Here is a 22,633-nt window from a genome sequence, read left to right as displayed (position 1 = left end):
CACTCCTGTGCCTTCTGACAATTTTCAACCACTTAAAGCAATTTTGGTCCCAGATACTCAGCTATTAAATAATAATACTTTATATGCTACCACTTTACTAACTACATTTATATTCTCATTTATTACACACATGCACACACACAAACACACGATGAGATAGTGTTTTGGTAAAATTATTCCTATTTTACTAGTGAGCAAATTGAGGTTCAGAAATGTTAATTAATTTTCCCAGAGTCATGGTAATTATGTATAGAAATTGGAATTGAATCCATGACTTTGGCCTCAAAAACATTCCTCTATCATAGAATTTATCAAATTGTTTCATAATTATTTATTCCTCTGTTTATAATTTGTCTTTGTTTTTCCATTGCCTAGCACAGTGCCTGGTATATTGTGTGTGCATGATGTATGTTTGTTGATAAATGTTGTAAATAGTGAATAATCAAGTTGTATCACAAAGAACTTTACTGGACTCAAACTGATGCATGGAGTTAACATTTGAATACCTCTTTTCATGTCCATGCTTTTGTATACACTATATCCTTGGCCTTGAAATATCCTCACCCTTGTCAGCTTGATAAACTCCCTCCCATGCATCAATCAAATATTGTTTTCTCTTAAAATCTTCCCCAGTATTTCCCCTGGCAAAGAGATAAGTACTTCCTTTATTGCATTCTCCAGCTCCTCAAACACAGCTCAGTTTTAGCACTGATCACATTCTTATAATTATTTGTTTACATGTCTGTCTTCTCCTTCAGTCTAAGAGATCTTTGTCAGAATTGCAGGCAGAGGGAACAGCAATATCAAAGCAGCCAGTTTTTGTTTTGTTTTGGTTTGGGGTTTTTTTAATTTTTAATGAAATATAGTTGATTTATAATGTTGTGTTAGTATCAGGTATACAGCAAAGTGATTCGATTATACATACATTATTTTTTCAGACTTTTTTCCCTTATAGGTTATTACAAAGTATTGAGCATAGTTCCCTGTGCTATTCAGTAGGTCCTTGTTGGTTATTTTATATATAGTGGTATCTATATATTAATCCCAAACTCCTAATTTATCCCTCTCCCCCTTTCCCCTTTGGTAACCATAAGTTTGTTTTCTATGTCTGTGGGTCTATTTCTGTTTTGTATATAATTTCATTTGTATCATTTTTTTTTTTGCGGTACGCGGGCCTCTTACCGCTGCGGCCTCCCCCATTGCGGAGCACAGCCTCCGGACGCACAGGCCCAGCGGCCATGGCCCATGGGCCCAGCCGCTCCACGGCATGCAGGACCCTCCCGGACCAGGGCACGAACCCGCGTCCCCTGCATCGGCAGGCGGACCCCCAACCACTGTGCCACCAGGGAAGCCCTGTATCTTTTTTTTCAGATGCCACATATAAGTGATATCATATGATATCTGTCTGGCTTACTTCACTTAGTGTGATAATTTCTAGGTCCAGCCATGTTGCTGTAAATGGTATTATTTCATTATTTTTTATGGCTGAGTAAATATGTACCACATCTTCTTTATACATTCATCTGTCGATGGACATTTAGGTTGCTTCCTTGTCTTGGAGATTGTAAATAGTGCTGCTATGAACACTGGGGTGCATGTATCTTTTCAAATTATGTTTTTCTCCAGATATATGCCCAGGAGTGGGATTGCTGGATCATATGTTAGCTCTGCTTTTAGTTTTTTAAGGAACCTTCATACTGTTCTCCATAGTGGCTGCACCAACTTACATTCCCACCAACAGTGTAGGAGGGGTTTTTTCCTCCACATGCTCTCCAGCATTTATTATTTGTAGAATTTTTGATGACGGCCATTCTGCCTGGTGTGAGGTGATACCTCATAGTAGTAAGCAGTCTTGATAATATGACAATGAGATTAGATTTTACAGTCTGTTGTCTTCAAATTGGAGTATGCATACTGCTAGAGGAATATAAACTCTTCCCAATGGCTCTGCAAGGATAGGTTTATGAGAATCAGTTTCTAAATTCTCAGCTTCCATTTGTATTCTTTCTAGAAATCATACTTACTATCCAGGCACTCCCTTTTTCAATCATAAGTTTGTTTTCTATGTCTGTGGGTCTATTTCTGTTTTGTATATAATTTCATTTGTATCATTTTTTTTAGGCCTTTTTTCTTTCTCCCGCTTTACTCAGAAAGGCAAGCTCTTAACCTTTCTCAGATAAACTTTAACTGTGGAGTATTACCAGCAGGGGGTGTGGGAGGAAAATTCAGGATGGCAAAGGGACAATTTAAAATATTGATGAAGATCTTGATGAAGTGAATGACACTCAGGTTGTTTCCAATTATTTGTTTTAATAAAATTGAATGGTAGTTGGTAAATCACTAAAAATAATTTTTGAAAATAAACATTGATTTTTGGCACATAAATTCAGAAGAGTTTAAGTAATTCAATATAGAAACATATTCTTAAAATTAATAAAAATAGACTGTAACAAAACTTCCGTTTCCATCTGGATTTATATATGATCAAGAAATCTCTCTTTAACTTCAGAAACAAGAAAAATAGGAGGAGAATTTACCTTACATTATTTAGCATGAGTAATAATAACCCATGGATAGATATATTCTTTGCAGTGAGGGAAAGCTGTATTTATCATTTTGAGATATGTATTTGTAATATTTTCTTTTAAATATTTAACAGAATATTTTGATCAATTGTATGCTAATATAAATTGTAGTGAAAACGTAATCTATAAGACAGATTTTCTTAACACATAGAGGCTTACTATCCAGAAAATTTTAAAATCAATTTCCAAATATATTTTTGTTGAAGAAAAGAATAAGGGAAATAATTTAAAATCTTTCACCATACGAATATATTACACTGGGATAAAAATTTTAGGGGAGAAGAATATCAGAACTGGTGAACAATCATCAACTGGAAGACACTGGAACTCACCAAAAAAGATATTCCACATCCAAAGTTTCAAAGGAGAAGCCGCAGTGAGATGGTAGGAGGGGTACAATCACAATAAAATCAAATCTCATAACCACTAGGTGGGTGACTCACAAACTGAAGAACAGTTATACCACAGAAGTCCACCCACTGGAGTGAAGGTTCTGACACCCCCATCAGGCTGCCCAACCTGGGTGTCTGAAAACGGGAGGAGGACTTCCCAGAAAATCAGACTTTGAAGCCTAGTGGGATTTGATTGCAGGACTTTGACAGGACTGGGGAAAACAGAAACTCCACTCTTAGAGGGCACACACAGAGTAGTATGTGCATCAGGACCCAGGGGGAAGGATCAGTGACCCCATAGGAGACTGAGCCAGACCTACCAGCTAGTGTTGGAGGGCATCCTGTAGAAGTGGGTGGTAGCTGTGGCTAACTGCGGGGACAAGGACACTGGCAGCAGAAGTTCTGGGAAATACTCCTTGGCGTGAACCCTCCCAGAGTCGATCATTAGTCCCACCAAAGAGCCTGTAGGCTCCAGTGCTGAGTTGCCTCAGGCCATCAACCAACAGGAAGGGAACTCAGCCTCACCCATCAGCAGGCAAGTGGATTAAAGTTTTACTGAGCTCTGCCCATCAGAGCAACAACCAGCTCAACCCAACACCAGTCCCTTCCATCAGGAAGCTTGCACAAGCCTCTTAGATAACCTCATCCACCAGAGGGCAGACAGGAGAAGCAAGAAGAACTGCAATCCTGCAGCCTGTGGAACAAAAACCACATTCAAAGAAAGACAGACAAAATGAAAAGGCAGAGGACTATGTACCAGTTGAAGCAATAAGATAAAACCCCATAAAAACAGCTAAATGAAATGGAGACAGGCAACCTTCCAGAAAAAGAATTCAGAATAATGATAGTGAAGATGATCCAGGACCTCGGAAAAAGAATGGAGGCAAATATTGAGAAGATGCAAGAAATGTTTAACAAAGACCTAGAAGAATTAATGAACAAACAAACAGAGATGAACAATACAATAACTGAAATGAAAAATACGCTAGAAGGAATCAAGAGGAGAACAGCTGAGGCAGAAGAATGGATAAGTGACCTGGAAAACAGAATGGAGGGAAATCAATGCTTCAGAACAGAATAAAGAAAAAAGAATGAAAAGAAATGAAGACAGCCTAAGACCTCACATTATAGGGGTCGCAGAAGTAGAAGAGACAGAGAAAGGACCAGAGAAAATATTTGAAGAGATTATAGTCTAAAACATCCCAAACATGGAAAAGGAAATATCCATCAAAGTTCAGGAAGTGCAAAGAGTTCCAGGCAGGATAAACCCAAGGAGAAACATGCCAAGACACATAGCAATCAAACTGATAAACATTAAAGACAAAGAAAAATTATTAAAAGCAACAAGGGAAAACCGACAAATAACATACAAGGGAACACCCATAAGGTTAACAGCTGATTTCTCAGCAGAAACTCTACAAGCCAGAAGGGAGAGGAATGACATATTTAAAGAGATGAAAGGGAAGAACCTACAACCAAGATGACTCTACCTGGCAAGGATCTCATTCAGTTTCCACAGAAAAATTAAAAACTTTACAGACAAGCAAAAGCCAAGAGAATTCATCACCACCAAACCAGCTCTACAATAAATGCTAAAGGAACTTCTCTAAGTGAAAAACACAAGAGAAGGAAAAGACGTACAATAACAAACCCAGAACAATTAAGAAAATAGTAATAGGAACATACATACCAATAAATACCTTAAATGTGAATGGATTAGATGCTCCAACCAAAAGACACGGGCTTGCTGAGTGCATACAAAAATATGACCCATATATATGCTGCCTACAAAAGACCCACTTCAGACCTAGGGACACATACAGACTGAAAGTGAGGGGATGGGAAAAGATATTCCATGTAAATGCAAATCAAAAGAAAGCTGGAGTAGCAATACTCATATCAGATAAAATAGACTTTAAAATAAAGAATGTTACAAGAGACAAGGAAGGACCCTACGTAATGATAAAGGGATCAATCCAAGAAGATATAACAATTATAAATATGTATGTACCCAACATAGGAGCACCTCAATACATAAGGCAACTGCTAACAGCTATAAAAGAGGAAATCAACAGTAACACAATAAGAGTGGGAGACTTTAACACCTCACTTACACCAATGGACAGATCATCCAAACAGAAAATTAATAAGGAAACACAAACTTTAAATGACACAATAGACCAGATAGATTTAATTGATATTTATAGGACATTCCATCCGAAAACAGCAGATTACACTTTCTTCTCAGGTGCACACAGACATTCTCCAGGATAGATCACAACTTGGGTCACAAATCAAGCATCAGGAAACTTAAGAAAATTAAAATCATATCAAGCATCTTTTCTGACCACAACACTATGAGACTACATATCAATTACAGGAAAAAAATGTAAAAAAGACAAACACATGGAGGCTAAGCAATATGTCACTAAATAACCAAAAGATCACTGAAGAAATCAAAGAGGAAATCAAACAATACCTAGAAACAAATGACAATGAAAACACGATGATCCAAAACTTATGGGATGCAGCAAAAGCAGTTCTAAGAGGGAAGTTTATAGCAATACAATCTTACTGCAAGAGATAAGAAAAATCTCAAATAAAAAATCTAACCTTACACCTAAAGGAGCTAGAGAAAGAAGAACAAACAAAACCCAAAGTTAGTAGGAGGAAAGAAACCATAAAGATCAGAGCAGAAATAATGAAATAGAAACAAATAAAACAATAGCACAGATCAATAAAACCAAAGGCTGGTTCTTTGAGAAGGTAAACAAAATTGGTAAACCTTTAGCCAGACTCATCAAGAAAATGAGGGAGAGAACTCAAATCAATAAAACTAGAAATGAAAAAGGAGAAGTTACTATGGGCACCACAGAAATACAAAGCATCATAAGAGACTACTACAAGCAACTTTATGTCAGTAAAATGGACAATGAGGAAGAAATGGACAAACTCTTAGAAAGGTATATCCTTCCAACTGAACCAGGAAGAAATAGACAATATGAACAGACCAATTGCAAGTAATGAAATTGAAACTGGGATTAAAAATCTTCCAATAAACAAAAGTCCAGAACCAGATGGCTTCACAGGTGAATTCTATCAAACATTTAGAGAAGAGCTAACACCCACCCTTCTCAAACTCTTCCAAAAGATTGCAGAAGAAGGAATGCTCCCTAACACATTCTGTGAGACAACCATCACCCTGATACCAAAACCTAACAAAGATATTACAAAAAAGAAAATTACAGACCAATATCACTGATGAATATAGATGCAAAAATCCTCAACAAAATACTAGCAAACAGAATTCAACAACACATTAAAAGGCTCATACACCATGATCAGTGGGATTTAGCCAGGTATGCAAGGATTCTTCAATATACACAAATCAATCAATGTGATACACCATATTAACAAATTGAAGAATAAAAACCATATGATCATCTCAATAGATGAAGAAAAGGCTTCTGATAAAATTCAACACCCATTTATGATAAAAATTCTCCAGAAAGTGGGCATAGAGGCAACCCACCTCAACATAATAAAGGCCATATATGACAAACCCACAGCAAGCATCATTCTCAGTGGTGAAAAACTGAAAGTATTTCCTCTAAAATGAGGAAGAAGACAAGGATGTCCACTCTTGCCACTATTATTCAGTATAGTTTTGGAAGTTTTAGCCACAGCAATCAGAGAAGAAAAAGAAATAAAAGAATACAAATTGGAAAAGAAAAAGTATAACTTTCACTGTTTGCAGATGACATGATACTATATATAGATAATCCAAAAGATGCCACTATAAAACTGCTAGAGCTAATCAATGAATTTGGTAAAGTTGCAGGATACAAAATTAATGCACATAAATCCCTTTCATTCCTATACACCAATAATGAAAGCTCAGAAAGACAAATTAAGGGAACAATCCCATTCACCACTGCAACAAAAAAGAATAAAATACCTAGGAATAAACCTACCTAAGGAGGCAAAAGACCTGTACTCAGAAAACTATAAGACACTGATTAAAGAAATCAAAGATGACACAAACAGATGGAGAGATATACCATGTTCTTGGATTGGAGGAATCAGTATTGTGAAAATGACTATACTACCCAAAGCAATCTTCAGATTCAATGCAATCCCTATCAAATTGCTAATGGCATTTTTTACAGAACTAGAACAAAAAAATCTTAAAATTTGTATGGAGATACAAAAGACCCCAAATAGCCACAGCAATCTTGAGGGAAATACTTAGAGCTGGAGGAATCAGAGTCCCTGACTTCAGACTATACTAGAAAGCTACAGTAATCAAGACAATATGGTACTGGCACAAAAACAGAAATATAGATAAATGGAAAAGGATAGAAAGCCCAGAGATAAAACCATGCACCTATGGTCAACAAATCTATGACAAAGGAGGCAAGGATATATAATGGAGAAAAGACAGGCTCTTCAATAAGTGGTGATGGGTAAACTGGACAGCTACATGTAAAAGAATGAAATTAGAACACTCCCTAACACCATACACAAAAATAAACTCAAAATGGATTAAAGACCTAAATGTAAGACCAGACACTATTAAACTCTTAGAGGAAAACATAGGAAGAACACTCTTTGACATAAATCCCGGCAAGATCATTTTTGACTCACCTCCTAGAGTAATGGAAATAAAAACAAAAATAAAAATTTGGACCTAATGAAACTTAAAAGCTTTTGCACAGCAAAGGAAACTATAAGATGAAAAGACAACCCTCAGAATGGGAAAAAAAATATTTGCAAATGAATAAATGGACAAAGGATTAATCTCCAAACTATATAAACAGCTCCTGCAGCTCAATATCAAAAAAACAAACAACCCAATCAAAAAGTGGGCAAAAGACCTAAATAGACATTTCTCCAAAGAGTACATACAGATGGCCATGAGGCACATGAAAAGATGCTCAACATCACTAATTATTAGAGAAATGCACATCAAAACTACAATGGGGTATCACCTCACACTGGTTAGAATGGGCATCATCAGAAAATATACAAACAACAAATGCTGGAGAGGGTGTGGAGAAAAAGGAACACTCTTGCACTGTTGGTGGGAATGTAAACTGATACAGCCACTATGGAGAACAGTATGGAGGTCCCTTAAAAAACTAAAAATAGAAATACCGTATGACCCAATAATCCCACTGCTGTGCATATACCCAGTGAAAACCATAATTCAAAAAGACACATGCACCCCAATGTTCATTGCAGCACCATTTACAATAGCCAGGTCATGGAAGCAACCTAAATGCCTATCGATAGATGAATGGATAAAGAAGATTTGGTACATATTTACAATGGAATATTACTCAGCCATAAAAATAATTGAAAATGGGTCATTGTAGAGACGTGGATGGACCTAGAGACTGTCATACAGAATGAAGTAAGTCAGAAAGAGAAAAACTAATATGGTATATTAACGCATATATGTGGAATCTAGAAAAATAGTACAGATGAATCTGTTTGCAAGGCAGAAATAGAGACACAGATGTACAGAACAAATATAAGGACACCAAGGGGGGAAAGTGGGGTGGGGAGTGGTGGTGGTGGGGTGAATTGGAAGATTGGGATTGACATATATACTCTAACATGTATAAAATAAATAACTAGTAAGAACCTGCTGTATAAAAAATAAAATTAAAATAAATAAACTGCTATAAAAATTTTTAAGGGAAAAGCAGAAGGGAATTATGAGTTTGAATGATTGATCATCTACATGTGTGGGTTTTTGTGTATAGACATGTAAATATATATATATGCACATATAGATACAAATATGTTTATGGAATTACTAACATTTATGAATCATTGGATATATTTAAAGAGTAAAGAAATATATTTTTCAATGTTTATGTTACTGAGTCCAAGCTCATAGTGCTCACTGCACAACAGACCAATAAATTGAGAGATGAGTTGTTGGGTCAAGAAATAGTGACTTTATTTGAAAGCCAGCAGACTGAGAAGATGGTGGACTTGTGTCCCAAAGAACCATCTTGCCTGAGTTAGAATTCAGGCTTCTTTTATACTAAAAGGGGAGGGAGTAAAGTCAAACCTTTCCTGGTTCCAGTCAGCCTCTGCAGGGGATGTGTTAATTTCTTCTTTCCTGCAGTCATTCACACGTAGGCCTAGTCAGGATGTTTCCTGTGAGCTAAACAAAGTTATTTTAGTTTAATGCTCATTACCTGGGAGTCAGTGTTCCCAGAGATGGGTCATTATGTATTGTTTAAGCTTATAGGCAATATCCCTTTAGTGATTAACTTGTAATAGAATACAAAACGTTCTTCTCTATTAAAATTATATTTACATTGCATGACTCTTTAAACTTAAGGTGAAAAAATGTAAATATATCTCTTTAAAAATGTGAGAATATACATAGTTTCTCAAAATTCTATTAGGAAAAACACTAGAAAAAAGATTGAAGACCCCTGCTATGAACCACAGACAGCCACAGAAGGCATGGTCAGATGTGTACAAGCCTGGTAACGACTAATATTTCTACCTCTCCACATGTCTGGGATCTTAGACGTTGTTACACGAATTCAAAGAGGATTGCTTTACCTTTGTAGAAGTTCTCCTTCCAGTCAGAAATGCCCTCCCTGATACTTTTTGTTTCTTAACACCTAGTCCATCTTTTCAGACACAGCTTAACTTTTACCTCTTCATGAAGCCATCCCCAAAAAACAATCCAGTGGGATTTCATTTTTCTGGTTTGTTGTTGCACAATAAACAACATATGATTACATATCATCTTACATTGCCCATCTTACATTGCCCTTAAATGTTGCACATGAGTTAGTCTTGGCTTTATAAGCATATTGTAGTCCCCTTGAAGGTAGGGACCATATGTCTCTGATTTCTCCTACAAGAACTACTCAGCAGAGTAAGAGACACTTAATACATACATGATCAGTTCACAGCTTTACAGGGGTAGCAGGGACATCACACTAGCCCTATAGAAGTGGTAGGGTAATAGAAGTTGCCCTGTAGTACAATAGGCTGTGTAACAACAAAGTCGAGTTTTGAAGTCAGTCCTGGGTTCTCAAAATTGTCTCCACCAGCGGCTTCCCTCATGGCGCAGTGGTTGGGAGTCCACCTGCCGATGCAGGGGACACGAGTTCGTGCCCCAGTCCGCGAAGATCCCATATGCCGCGGAGCGGCTGGGCCCGTGAGCCATGGCCGCTGAGCCTGCGCGTTCGGAGCCTGTACTCTGCAATGGGAGAGGCCACAGCAGTGAGAGGCCCGCGTACCACAAAAACAAAAACAAAAATGTCTCCATCATCCCTTACCCTTTGGAGCCACGGACCTCTTTTTCCAAAACAAAGAAATACCATACATAGAGTGATTACCATGGGGCTTGACTCATAACTGATGCCCAGTTTGCAACAGTCACCTTCCCCTTTCCTGCCCATAGTGTCACCTAGAATAGAGAATTAGGCTTAACATCAGTTAAAAAGTACATGTAACATAGTTGTAAGACTATCCATGCATTTTCATCCTCCAGGGGTGTGATCTGGGAATCAATTAGAATATAGAAAGTAATTTGGACTCAGGATTGAAATTCGCCAGTAAAAGAGACTGACATATATTTTGCAAAAAAGGGATGTAGTTTAGGTCAGTTCAAATAGGTCACCATCCAAGACTAAGTCAGTGTGACTAAGCCTGCTACTTATATATACCCGTGCTGTTGGGAGGGCCTGAGGAATGCAAGGCTTGCTCTCTCTAGGTCTGTACTAACTGGTCATGGTACTGAATAATAGCAACTGAATTCAGGACTTGAAGCCCATTGTGCTTGCTAAGACACAGTTATGGTCAAAAACTATATTATATTTTATAAATTTCTTATTGCTTTGAACTAAATAATAAGAAGGGAAAATTCAGTAAACTCCTGTGTTCTGACATCACAGTGTTGGCTCCCTGTTTCAGCTCTGAGCACAGTGAGGTTTTTCCTGACACCCTGTCCACATTTCCCTTAAAGATGCCCTCTCCTGCCTCACCTCACATTATTCTCTATTTCTGCACCCTCTCGTCCCTTCATAGCACTTCACTAACTTACTTGTTTTGCTTTTTGGTTTGTTATTATCTCTTCTCTTTTACCCACTGGACTGTAATAAGTTCCATAAAACACTTGTTTCACTCACCACTTCACGTCAATTTTCTAGCACCATGATTGACACATGCAGTTAATGAATAAACAAATTAATATATGAAATATATAAATTATTGAGTGAATAAATTGCTCTCTCGGGAGAGGTAGAGAAATAAATGAATAATCTTGTTAAAGCCTATTTGTTGCAAAATAAAAGTATAGATGAAGACACAGGAGCACAGAAGACTTCCATCTCCGTCAGTAGTCTTGCATGTGAAAGTTCATAGGCTGACACTGCTAGTAGGTAGGTTAGGACAGCTCTTGTGTAATTTTACCATCACTTTGGTCAGTTCACATTTGTGGAACCCATTTTGACTTTATCTCTATAGCTGAGTCAGATACCTGAGAGAAGTCAAAACCAAAAGAGACTTTTTTTTAGTGACTCTTCCTGAAATGCTCCAGAGTTTCTCTTTGGCAGAAAATTTAACACAACAGCTGTACCATTGGGCTAGAGCTGATTTTAGAGCTTTTATTTTTGTGCTGCTATAACTCACGTGCCATTTTCCATTCCACATTTTCTTTTATGAGTAAATATGTTTCCAACTGAGTTTCCTGGGGACTGTGAGGCATTATCTCTATTAAGATATTTTGGTTTTTAGAGCACCTTGTTGGTTCCAGATACTCTGTAAGGTATTGCCAGCAGAGAATGTATTGCTCTGTTCTGCCTGTCTTCTCCCACAACCCCACAGCACCGTGCTATGCTGTCCCACTTTCTCTTCTTGCAGGTATTGTTTCCATTATCACCCTAACTACACTGGCCTGTGAACATTATATTGGCATGATCCATAACAGAGTGATCAGTTTTTCCTGGGCCTGGAGGGCCATTACATACATCTGGCTATACTCACTGGTGTGGTCAGGAACACCTTTTTTGGGCTGGCACAGGCACATCCTGGATGTGCATGTACTAGGCTGCACTGTGGATTGGAAATCCAAGGACACCAGTGACTCCTCCTTTATGCTTTTCTTATTTCTTGGCTGCATGGTGGTACCTGTGGGTGTCATTGCTCATTGCTATGGCCATATTTTGTATTCCATTCAAAAGGTGAGTTGAAGAGTATGACTGCCCCTCCTCCAAATTGTGCAGGGTAGAAAATTTTCTGTGAAAGAAAATCATACACTTCCCCACAGCTGGTACAACTCTAGGGGACGTTCTACTTGATAAAATTTTGCACTGTGAGTCACTCTCTGAAAAGATCAATGAGGAATGGCATTTACTCTCCCTTCATCACTCTTTAAACTAGAAAAAGGAAGGAAAGGGGTTCTGGGTGGACAAAATCAATAACAACCAAAAAAAAAACCCTACATCTTCAAGCATTCTTAGAATTTATGAAATCTAATAAAGGGAATTCCACACTTCCCATAATTTTATTCATCCAATAGTCACATAAACCTACTAGAGAATGGTACAGATATTTTGTCTGGAAATCAGTTTTGAGGCCTAAAGGACGAGAACTGACCACAGCAGGTTTCCTGTTAGGTGCTAGCAAGAAGGCATCTGAAGTAACAGACTGGGGCACACTTCATATTCCAGTTTCTAACTTCAACCATGTACGTTTTCCTTACTCACTGCTTCTTCCTACTCTTTTCTGTCATCAAAATTCTCCAGTCTCTTGCTCACTCTGCCAACCCCCTCTAGCTTTCACTTCTTTTAAATAACTTAGCCACATGCATTATTTTAAATCATGCCCCATTATCCTCAACTTTCATGTTCCGACATTTTTTATGCACATTCATTTTGAAAAAAATCAAATCCCTGGTTCAATCCAACTCTTTGTTTTCTGCATGACTGTAGCCAAACTACAATAAGTTGAAGAAAAACCACATTGGATTCCCAGCACCCACATTCAGCGAGCAGTGAGATGTCCTCTTAGCAGTGTCTAGCAAACTTTGGATCCCTAGATGGTCCACTTTCTATGCAATTGCTATTACAAATCCTCAATTCTCATTTTACTCTCTTGCCCTACTATCCTTCCCCCCTTATTCTTATCAAACAGTCATGCTTCTTGTTTGTTTGGCAAAATAATGCAATTACCAAAAAATTCCTTAACTCTCTGCATCCCTTTATACAAACTTCTAGGTTCCTACTCATTCTTTTTTTTTTTTAATATCTTTATTGGAGTATAATTGCTTTACAATGTTGTGTTAGTTTCTGCTGTACAACAAACAAGGTGAATCAGCTATACATATATATATATATCCCCATATTCCCTCCCTCTTGCCTCCCCCTCCTCCCCTCCCTATCCCACCCTTCTAGGTGGTCACAAAGCACTGAGCTGATCTCCTTGTGCTATGCAACAGCTTCCCACTAGCCATCCATTGTACATTTGGTAGTGTATATATGTCAATGCTACTCTCTCACTTCGTTCCAGCTTCCCCTTCCCCGCCATGTCCTTAAGTCCATTCTCTACATCTGCATCTTTATTCCTGCCCTGCCATAGGCTCATCAGTACCGTTTTTTTAGATTCCATGTATGTGCATTAGCATACAGTGTTTGTTTTTCTCTTTCTGACTTACTTCACTCTGTATGACAGACTCTAGGTCCATCCACCTCATTACAAATAACTCATTTTTGTTCCTTTTTATGGCTGAGTAATATTCCATTGTCTATATGTGCCACACCTTCTTTATCCAATCATCTGTCAATGGACATTTAGGTTGCTTCCATGTCCTGGCTATTGTAAATAGTGCTGCAATGAACAATGTGGTACATGTATCTTTTTGAATTACGGTTTTCTCAGGGTATATGCCCAGTAGTAGGATTGCTGAGTCATATGGTAGTTCTGTTTTTAGTTTTTTAAGGAACCACCATACTGTCCTCCATAGTGGCTGCACCAACTTACATTCCCACCAACAGTACAGGAGGGTTCCCTTTTCTCCACACTCTCTCCAGCATTTATTGTTTGTAGATTTTTTGATGATGGCTATTCTGACCAGTGTGAGGTGTTACCTCATTGTGGTTTTGATTTGCATTTCTCTAATGATTAGTGATGTTGAGCATCTTTTCAAGTGTTTGTTGGCAATCTGTATGTCTTCTTTGGAGAAATGTCTATTTAGGTTTTCCACCCATTTTTGGATTGGGTTGTTTGTTTTTTTGATATTGAGCTGAATGAGGTGCTTGTGGATTTTGGAGATTAATCCCTTGTTGGTTGCTTCATTTGCAAATATTTTCTCCCATTCTGAGGGTTGTCTTTTCATCGTTTCTAGTTTCCTTTGCTGTGCAAATGCTTTTAAGTTTCATTAGGTCCCATTTGTTTATTTTTTATTTTATTTCCATTACTCTAGGAGGTAGATAAAAAAAGATCTTTCTATGATTTATGTCATAGAGTATTGTGCCTATGTTTTCCTCTAAGAGTTTTATAGTGTCTGGTCTTACATTTAGGTCTTTAATCCACTTTGAGTTTATTTTTGTATGGTATTAAGAAGTGTTCTAATTTCATTCTTTTACATGTAGCTGTCCAGTTTTCCCAACCCCACTTATTGAAGAACTTGTCTTTTCTCCATTGTATATTCTTGCCTCCTTTGTCAAAGATAAGGTGACCATACATGCATAGATTTATCTCTGGGCTTTCTATCCTGTTCTGTTGATCTATATTTCTGTTTTTGTGCTAGTACCATATTGTCTTGATTGCTGTAGCTTTGTCATATAGTCTGAAGTCAGGGACTCTGATTCCTCCAGCTCCATTTTTTTTTCCCCTCAGTATTGCTTTGGCTATTTGGAGCCTTTTGTGTCCCCATGCAAATTTTAAGATTTTTTTGTTCTAGTTCTGTAAAAAAAGCCTTTGGTAATTTGATAGGGATTGCATTGAATCTGTAGATTGCTTTGGATAGTTTAGTTATTTGCACAATATTGATTCTTCCAATCCAAGAACATGGTATATCTCTCCATCTGTTTGTGTCATCTTTGGTTTCTTTCATCGGTGTCTTATAGTTTTCTGAGTACAGGTCTTTTGCCTCCTTAGGTAGGTTTATTCCTAGGTACTTTATTCTTTTTGTTGCAGTGGTAAATGGGAGTGTTTAATTTGTCTTTCTGGTCTTTCATTATTAGTGTATAGGAATGAAAGAGATTTGTGTGCATTAATTTTGTATGCTGCAACTTTACCAAATTCATTGATTAGCTCTAGCAGTTTTCTGGTGGCATCTTTAGGATACTCTATGTATAATATCATGTCATCTGCAAACAGTGACAGTTTTACTTCTTTTCCAATTTGCATTCCTTTTATTTCTTTTTCTTCTCTGATTGCCGTGGCTAAAACTTTGAAAACTGTGTTGAATAACAGTGGTGAGGGTGGGCACCCTTGTCTTGTTCCTGATCTTAGAGGAAATGCTTTCAATTTTTCACCACTGAGAATGATGTTGGCTGTGGGTTTGTCATATATGGCTTTTATTATGTTGAGGTAGGTTCCCTCTATGCCCAGTTTCTACAGCGTTTTTATCATAAATGGGTGTTGAATTTTGTCAAAATCTTTTTCTGCATCTATTGAGATTATCATAAGTTTTTGTTTGTTTGTTTGTTTGTTTGCGGTACATGAGCCTCTCACTGTTGTGGCCTCTCCCTTTGCAGAGCACAGTCTCCGGATGCGCAGGCTCATCGTCCATGGCTCACAGACCCAGCTGCTCCACAGCATGTGGGATCTTCCAGGACCAGGGCATGAACCCGTGTCCCCTGTATCAGCAGGCGGACTCTCAACCACTGCACCACCAGGGAAGCCCTATCATAAGTTTTTTATTCTTCAGTTTGTTAATATAGTGTATCACATTGATTGCTTTGCATATATTGAAGAATCCTTGCATTCCTGGGATAAACCCCATTTGATCATGGTGTATGATCCCTTTAATGTGCTGTCAGATTCTGTTTGCTAGTATTTTATTGAGGATTTTTGCAACTATGTTCATCAGTGTTATTAGCCTGTAATTTTCTTTTTTGTGACATCTTTGTCTGGTTTGGGTATCAGAGTGATGGTGGCCTCATAAAATGAATTTGGAAGTGTTCCTCTCTCTGCTATATTTTGGAAGAGTTTGAGAAGGATAGGTGTTAGCTGTTCTCTAAATGCTTGATAGAATTCCACCTGTGAAGTCATCTGGTCCTGGGCTTTTGTTTGATGGAAGATTTTTTTTTTTTTTTTTTTGCGGTACACAGGCCTCTCACTGCTGTGGCCTCTCCCATTGTGAACCACAGGCTTGGGACGCGCAGGCTCAGCGGCCTCCCAGACCGTGGCATGAACCCATGTCCCCTGCATCGGCAGGCAGACTCTCAACCACTGCGCCACCAGGGAAGCCCTTGATGGAAGATTTTTTTTTTTTTTTTTTTTTGCGGTACGCGGGCCTCTCACTGCTGTGGCCTCTCCCGTTGCAGAGCACAGGCTCCGGACGCGCAGGCCCAGCGGCCATGGCTCACAGGCCCAGCCGCTCCGCGGCATATGGGATCTTCCCGGACTGGGGCACGAACCCGTGTCCCCTGCATCGGCAGGTGGACTCCCAACCACTGCACCACGAGGGAAGCCCTGATGGAAGATTTTTAATCACAGTTTCAATTTCAGTACTTGTGATTGATATATACATATTTCTTCCTGGTTCAGTCTTGGGAGGTTGTATATTTCTAAGAATTTATCCATTTCTTCCAGGTTGTCCATTTTACTGGCATAGAGTTGCTTGCAGTAGTCTCTTATGATCCTTTGTATTTCTGCCGTGTCAGTTGTCACTTCTCCTTTTTCATTTCTAATTCTGTTGATTTGAGTCTTCTCCCTTTTTTTCCTATTGAGTCTGGCTAATGGTTTATCAATTTTGTTTATCTTCTCAAAGAGCCAGCTTTACTATTGTTCCCTTCATTTCTTTTTCACATATTTCTGATCTGATCTTTATGATTCCTTTCCTTTTGGGGGGGTTTTTGATTTGTTTTGTTTTGTTCTTCTTTCTCTAATTCCTTTAGGTGTAAGGTAAGGTTTTTTATTTGAGATTTTTCTTGTTTCTTGAGGTAGCATTGTATTGCTATAAACTTCCCTCTCAGAACTGCTTTTACTGCATCCTATAGGTTTGGGGTTGTCATGCTTTCATTGTCATTTGTTTCTAGGTATCTTTTGATTTTCTCAGTCATCTCTTGGTTGTTTAGTAGCATATTGTTTAACCTCCATGTGCTTGTATTTTTTACAGTTTTTTTTTCCTGTAATAGATATCTAGTCTCACAGCACTGTGGTTGGAAAAGATGCTTGATATGATTTCAATTTTCTTAAATTTACTGAGGCTTCATTTGTGACCCAAGATATAATGTCTCCTGGAGAATGATCCATGTGCACTTGAGTAGAGACTGTATTCTGTTATTTTTGGATGGAATGTCCTATAAATATCAATTAAGTCCATCTGGTCTACTGTGTCATTTAAAGCTTGTGTTTCCTTATTTATTTTGTGTTTGGATGATATGTCCATTGGTGTAGGTGGGATATTAAAGCTGCCTAGTATTATTGTGTTACTGTTGATTTTCCCTTTTATGGCTGTTAGCATTTGCCTTATGTATTGAGGTGCTTCTATGTTGGATGCATAGATATTTACAATTGTTATATCTTCTTCATGGATTGATCCCTTAATCATTATATAGTGTCTTTCCTTGTCTCTTGTAATAATATTTATTTTAAAGTCTATTTTGTCTGATACAAGTATTGATACTTCAGCTTTCTTTCTTTTTCTTTTTTTTTTGCTGTACACGGGCCTCTCACTGTTGTGGCCTCTCCTGTTGCGGAGCACAGGCTCCAGATGCGCAGGTTCAGCGGCCATGGCTCATGGGCCCAGCCGCTCCACGGCATGTGGGATCTTCCCGGACCGGGGCATGAACCCATGTCCCCTGCATTGGCAGGCGGACTTTCGACCACTGCGCCACCAGGGAAGCCCTTCAGCTTTCTTTTGATTTGCATTTGCATGGAATGTCTTTTTCCATCCCTCACTTTCAGACTGTATGTGTCCCTAGGTCTGAAGTGGGTTTCTTCTAGACAGCCTATATGCAAGTCTTGTTTTTGTATCCCTTCAGCCAGTCTGTGTCTTTTGGTTGGGGCATTTAATCCATTTACATTTAAGGTAATTATTGATATGTATTTTCCGATTACCATTTTCTTAATTGTTTGGGGTTTGTTTTTGTAAGTCTTTTCCTTCTCTTGTGTTTCCTGCCTAGAGAAGTTCCTTTAGCATTTGTTGTACAGCTGGTTTGGTGGTGCTGAATTCTCTGAACTTTTGCTTTTCCTTAAAGTTTTTGATTTCTCTGTAGAATCTGAGATTCTTTTTTTTTTTTTAATTTTCAATTTTATTTTATTTACTTATTATACATCACATTCTTATTTTTTATCTCTTTTATACATATTAGTGTATATATGTCAATCCCAATCTCCCAGTTCATCCTACCACCACCCCCACCCCCACCACTTTCCCTGCTTGGTGTCCATACATTTATTCTCTACATCTGTGTCTATTTCTGCCCTGCACGCTTGTTCATCTGTAACATTTTCTAGGTTCCACATATATGCATTAATATACAATATTTGTTTTTCTCTTTCTGACTTACATCACTCTGTATTACAGTCTCTAGATCCATCCACGTCTCTACAAATGACCCAATTTCATTCCTTTTTATGGCTGAGTAATCTGAATGAGATTCTTGCTGGGTAAAGTAATCTTGGTTGTAGGTTTTTCCCTTTCACCACTTTATATCTTGCCACTCCCTTCTGGCCTGTTGAATTTCTTCTGAAAGATCAGTTGTTAACCTTATGGGGATACCTTTGGATGTTATTTGTTGCTTTTCCCTTGTGGCTTTTCATATTTTTTCTTTGTGTTTAATTATTGTTAGTTTGATTAATATGTGTCTCAGCATGTTTCTCCTTGGATTTATCCTGTATGGGACTCTCTGTGCTTCCTGGACTTGATTAACTATTTCCTTTCCCATGTTGGGGAAGTTTTCAACTCTAATCTCTTCAAATATTTTCTCAGACCCTTTCTTTTTTTCTTCTTCTTCTGGGACACCTATAATGTTGGCACACTTAATGTTGCCCCAGAGGTCTCTGAGACTGTTCTCCATTCTTTTCATTCTTTTTTCTTTATTCTGCTCTGTGGCAGTAATTTCCACCATTTTATCTTCCATCTCACTTATCTGTTCTTCTGCCTCAGTTATTCTGCCATTGATTCATTCTAGAGTATTTTAAATTATAGTTATTGTGTTGTTCATTACTGTTTCTTTGCTCTTTAGTTCTTCTAGTTCCTTTTTAAACGTTTCTTGTATTTTCTCTATTCTATTTCTGAGATTTTGGATCATCTTTATTATCATCACTCTGAATTCTTTTTCAGGTAGTTTGCCTATTTCCTCTTCATTCATTTGGTCTTGTGGGTTTTTATCATGCTCCTTTACCTGTAAGATATTTCTCTGTCTTCTCATTTTGTTTAATTTACAGTATTTGAGGTCTTCTTACCCTAGGCTGCAGGGTTGTAAGTAGTTCCTCTTGCTTCAGTTCTCTGCCCTCGGTAGTGGGGTTGGTCCATTGTGTTATGTGGGCTTCCTGATGGGATGGATTGGTGTCTACGTTCTGATGGGTGGAGTTGAGTCTTTTTCCTCTGATGAGCAAGGCCATGTCAGGTGATGTATTTTTGGTGTGTCTATGAGCTTAGTATGACTTTAGGTAGTCTGTGTGATGATGGGTGGCTTCATGTTCCTGTCTTGTTTGTTGTTTGGTGTGAGACGTCCATTGCTGGGAGCTGCTGGCAGTTGGTTGGAGCTGGGTCTTGGATTCAGATAGAGGCTTCTGTGAGAGCTCTCAGTAATTAATCTTCCTTGGGACCAGGAATTCTCTAGTGGTCCAGCATCCTGGACTCAGTGCTCCCACCCTAGCACCTCAGGCCTGACTTCTGGTCAAGGGACCAAGACCCCACAAGTCACTTGTCCTGACAATAAAGGTAATTAAAAAAACAAAAGCCTAACAAAACCCCAGACAAATGGTGAAAAGTAAAATAAAACACACAGAAACAGAAACAAGGAAACACGCACACACACAAAAGAAACAAAAACAGAACCAAATAAATCAAAAAGCAAGAGAACAAGCAGACAAACAAAAGAACCCAAGCACAAAATGGAGCAATTAAGAAGAAAGCTGAAAAAAACACAAAACCAAAAAACAAAAGCAAAGCAGAGTGCCAACTGAAGAATGAAGCAAAGAAATAAAACAAACCAAGAAAAATGATTAAAAGAAAAGAAAAAGGGGAAAGAAGACAGAACAACAGAAAGGCAATGTAGAACAGAAATATTAAAAAAATAAAATGCAAAATTAAAGAAAAAAAAGACAAACAAAACCCCTGAGAAATGGTAAAAACAAAATCAAACAAACAAAAACAGAGACAAAGAAATGCACACACGTAAAAGAAACAAACACAGAGCCAAATAAAACAGAAAGCAAGAGAACAACCAGACAAATAGAAGAGCTCAAAAACGAAATCAAACAATTAGGATTAAAGCTAACAGAAACACATAACCTAAAAACAAAACCACAGCAGTGTGCCAACTGAAGAATGAAGCAAGAAAACAGAACAAACCAATAAAAATGATTTTTAAAAAAATAATAAAATGAAATAAAAAGGGAAAAATCACAGGACAACAGAAAAGCAAAGTAAAATGGAAATATTTTAAAAATATATATACATATATATACTGAAGAAAAAGAACAAGAAAAAATAAGGGAAAAGAACACAGAACCACAGAAAAACAAAGTAAAAATAGAAATGTATAAAGAAAATTTTAAAAATATGTTATAAAACATGGAGATCCCAAGAGATTAAATTAAAAAAAAGAAAAAAAAACTAAAACTCCACCACCAAATAAAGAAAAACCAAAAAAAAAAAATCTAGAACCAATAACAGAATGAATCAAAACATAATAAAATTAACAGTAATAATTATGTTTCCCTGGGGTCTCTGCTGTGTCCTTGCACATGCCATGAGCCACAACCCACCTCCACCTCCCGAAGAGGCTCTCCTATGCCCCTGGGCTTGTCTCTGGACCTGCTGTGGGCCCTGTGGGGACTACTCAGACTCTGATCTGGCCCAATTCTTGCATGTGCTTACCCCAAAAGTCCACAGCTGCGAGAGGTAGACCGTTTTCACTTGTGGGAACACTCACTGTCTACTCAGATATTCCATAGATGCAGGGTCTACCTAGCTGATCATGGAGATTTAATTTGCAGCTTGTACAGCTGATGGAAAGATTTTTGATCTTCTTCCTTAGTCACCCCGTCCAGCTTTCGTTTTATCCCCACCTCTGTGTGTGGCCCACCCACAGGAGTCTGGTCCTGAGGCTGCCTTGGAGCCCTTGGGTCTGTCCCTGTGAGGACTGGGCACAGAGGTGGTATGACTGCTTGGACCACAGGAGCCCCAGTGGTGCCAAATTCCCCCACTCATTCTTATATCCCTCTCTTCAGTTGCAAGGGAATAGGAGAGATCTCTCAGGACCAAACTGATCCTAGATTCTTGTTTTCTTCCCCACCCCATTCTCTGTCTCAGGGACCTCTCTCAAGTAATAATTTTCTCTTTTACTCATATATTCAATCTCTCCCTCAGTACTGGCTCTTTATCTGTAGCATATAACCATGATAATTTAATTCAAAAGCAAAATATACTCTCAACTCCCTCTAGTTATCACTTTATTCCTCTCCACACCACTGTTAACTCAAAGAACAATTGGTGGCTTTTGGTGCTACCTCATCACTCAATAAGCATACATTTGACCAATGTTTATTGAGCATCTAAAATGTACCAATTATTTACTGTTATGGGATGAATATTTGTTGTCTCCCCAACATTCAGTGTGATGGTATAGGAGATGGGGCCTTTGGTAGGTAATTAGGGATATATGAGAATGGGATCATGAGGGTGGGGCCCTCATGATGGGATTAGTGTCCTTATAAGAAGAGAAAGAGAGAGCAGAGCTCTCACTCTCTCTCTCCACTGATGGGAGAACATAGAGAGAATTTGGCTATCTACAAGCCAAGAAAAGAGGCCTCACAATGAAACCTACCTTACTGGCACCTTGATCTTAGATGTCCCATCCTCCAAGTCTGTGAGAAATAAGTTTCTATTGTTTAAGCCACTCAGTATTTTGTTATGGAAGTCCAAGCAAAGGCAATTACTAATCTCTAAGGATACACAGTGAATAAGATATAGCCACTGCCTCAGATAGTCTGTAGTCTAGTAAATTCACATATTTATTCCTCAACCCATTGCAAATTGGTGAGTCCTTCTTCTACCACACTCTCATAGAAACAACCTCATTAAGGTCATTGATGATTTCCCAAATGTTAGAGCCAATGGACGCATTTCAGTCTCTTTTTTTCCTGGCATCTGTGGCATTGAGACTTGTGGCATTGTTGACAGCTCCTACTTAATTGTGAGTTTCTGCTCTCAGTGTTTCTAGGACCCCATTCTCTCTCTCTCTCTCTCTCTCTTTTTTTTTTTTTTTT

General features: G+C 38.2%; 1 protein-coding gene across 1 annotated transcript in view; it reads left to right on the top strand.

Annotated features, from left to right (window-relative positions):
• The window catches only part of OPN3 (opsin 3), a 60,377-nt gene that overhangs the window by 30,890 nt on the left and 6,854 nt on the right, over positions 1 to 22,633 (top strand). The window contains 1 exon segment of the mRNA XM_007462642.1: positions 11,882 to 12,201. Coding sequence (XP_007462704.1) covers positions 11,882 to 12,201 — 320 coding nt within the window.

The sequence above is a fragment of the Lipotes vexillifer genome, unplaced genomic scaffold (assembly GCF_000442215.2).
Source record: "Lipotes vexillifer unplaced genomic scaffold, Lipotes_vexillifer_v1.1 scaffold104, whole genome shotgun sequence".
NCBI lineage: Eukaryota > Metazoa > Chordata > Mammalia > Artiodactyla > Lipotidae > Lipotes > Lipotes vexillifer.
The sequence above is the reverse complement of the archived record's forward strand: the minus strand, read 5'-3'. Positions and strand labels throughout refer to the sequence as shown.